The following is a 1,950-nucleotide window of genomic DNA, read 5'->3' as shown; positions in this document are numbered from 1 at the left end:
CGGGTCTGGGCGCCGGAGGCTGTCGGATTCCGGGGACTTCTACAGCCCTCGCCCGGCTGCCCTCGGCCGAGGTGCGCGCCTGGCGGGTAGGCCTGGGGCGGGGGGCACGCCCTCGGGCTCTGCTCCAGTCAGCGGACATCTGGGCGCACCCCTAAAGGTTCGTTTGTTTTTGGCTTTTTGTTTTTCCAGGGAGACGAAGACGTAGCGGGATTTTTGGCCTCCATTTGTAATCCTGAAGGTTGCACCTTTCTTCTAGCTCTTTTAAAGTATTGTAAGGCCAAATGTAGTGGCTGGCGCGTGTAGTCTCAGCACTCTGGGTGGCACAGACGGGTGGATTGCTTGAGCCTGGAGCTGGAGACCAGCCTGAGTGACAGCAAGACTCTGTTTCTGCTAAAAACAAGAAAACCAGCTGGGCCTGGTGTCGGGAGGCTGAGGCAGGAGGATTGCTTGAGCCCTGGAGTTTTGAGGTTGCCGTGACCTAGGCTGATGTCTGGACACTATCCTGTGGCAACTGCAAGATTCTGTTATAAAAAAAAAAGCAAAGCAAAACACATACATACATATGTATTTAGTATTGTGTATTTTTTACAATTTGTTAACAAATAAGGCCCCTTAAGCATTACTTGGGGTCTTTGATGAAATCCTCAATGAGTGGCAGAACCAAACTTTTTTTTTCTTTTTTTTTTTTGAAACGGAGTCTCAACCTCACAGCAACCTCCAACTTGTGGGCTCAAGCAATCCTCTTGCCTCAGTTTTGCTTTTCTTTATTTTTTTGACACAGAGTGTCAGTATGCCCCCCTTGGTAGAGTGCTGTGGCATCACAGCTTATGGCACCCTCAAACTCTTGGGCTTAAGAGATTCTCTTGCCTTAGCCTCCCAAGTAGTTGGAACTACAGGCGCATGCCACAACGCCTGGATATTTTTTGGTTGTAGTTGTCATTGTTGTTTGGCAGGCTCAGCATGGATTTGAACCTGCCAGCTCTGTTGTATGTGGCTGGTGCCCCAGCTGCTGAGTTATAGGTGCAAAGTTGCCTCAGTTTTTCTATTTTTGGTAGAAACAGGGTCTCACTTTTGTTCAAGCTGGTCTCAAACTCATGAGCTCAGGCAATCCACCTGCTTTGGCCTCCCAGAATGCTGGGATTGATTACAGGTATGAACCACCTTGCTGGGCCCAAAAACCAAACTCTTCTTTTTTGAGACAGAGTCCCACTTTGTCACCCTCAGTAGAGTGCTAGGATGTCACAGCTCACAACAACCTCAAACTCTTGGGCTTAAGTGATTCTCTTGCCTCAGCCTCCCAAGTAGCTGGAACTGCAGGCATGTATCACAACGCCCGGTGCCCACCACAATGCCCCGCTATTTTGTTGTTGCAGTTGTCATTGTTTAGCAGGCCCAGGCCAGGTTTGAACCACCTCCCTTGGTGTACATGGCTGGTGCCCTATCCATTGAGCTATGGTCACCGCCCCCCAAACCAAACTCTGGTGCTCTCAAAGTTGATCTCCCTGCCTGTGAGGAACCAAGTTTTTTCCCCTGGAGATGAGTCTGTGCTGTGTCTTTTTCTCTCGATGGCTAAAGGGACAAACAGATTGCTGCCTTGGTGCAGCTGTTCTCTGGCAGCTGTTCTACAATGCTCACCCTCTGGGCTGCTTTGATGCCTAAAGGTTGTAGCTCTGCAAACTAAATTTAGCAGGTAACCTCGTCCCTTCAGCCCACAGATTACACTGCCATGAAGGTGAAGATTAAGTGCTGGAATGGTGTGGCCACTTGGCTCTGGGTGGCGAATGATGAGAACTGCGGCATCTGCAGAATGGCATTTAATGGCTGCTGTCCAGATTGTAAGTATCTCCCCCTCTGCCCTCTGAGCCTGCCTCCTGGCCCAATGTTGCCAGGAAATCTTTGGGTTTTAGTTTTAGTTGCCTTTTTCTGAAGAAAGTTGACTCCCCCCTCAAA

General features: G+C 49.7%; 1 protein-coding gene across 3 annotated transcripts in view; it reads left to right on the top strand.

Moving 5' to 3' along the window:
- The first annotated feature begins 6 nt into the window (after window positions 1-6).
- Window positions 7-1,950, top strand: part of ANAPC11 (anaphase promoting complex subunit 11) — an 8,414-nt gene continuing 6,470 nt past the window's right edge. The window contains exons 1-3 of one of the 3 annotated variants that reach the window (XM_023511038.1): window positions 7-71; window positions 190-238; window positions 1,709-1,835. In XM_023511038.1, coding sequence (XP_023366806.1) covers window positions 1,727-1,835 — 109 coding nt within the window. In that variant the 5' untranslated portion in view covers window positions 7-71; window positions 190-238; window positions 1,709-1,726. Of the gene's footprint in view, window positions 158-189; window positions 239-1,708; window positions 1,836-1,950 lie in introns of all 3 variants that reach the window. The other 2 variants (XM_023511037.1, XM_003786055.3) reach the window with 2 other exon arrangements.

The sequence above is a fragment of the Otolemur garnettii genome, unplaced genomic scaffold (genome assembly GCF_000181295.1).
Source record: "Otolemur garnettii isolate 467f Iridium unplaced genomic scaffold, OtoGar3 scaffold00018, whole genome shotgun sequence".
In the NCBI taxonomy this organism is placed as follows: Eukaryota; Metazoa; Chordata; class Mammalia; order Primates; family Galagidae; genus Otolemur; species Otolemur garnettii.
The sequence above is the reverse complement of the archived record's forward strand: the minus strand, read 5'-3'. Positions and strand labels throughout refer to the sequence as shown.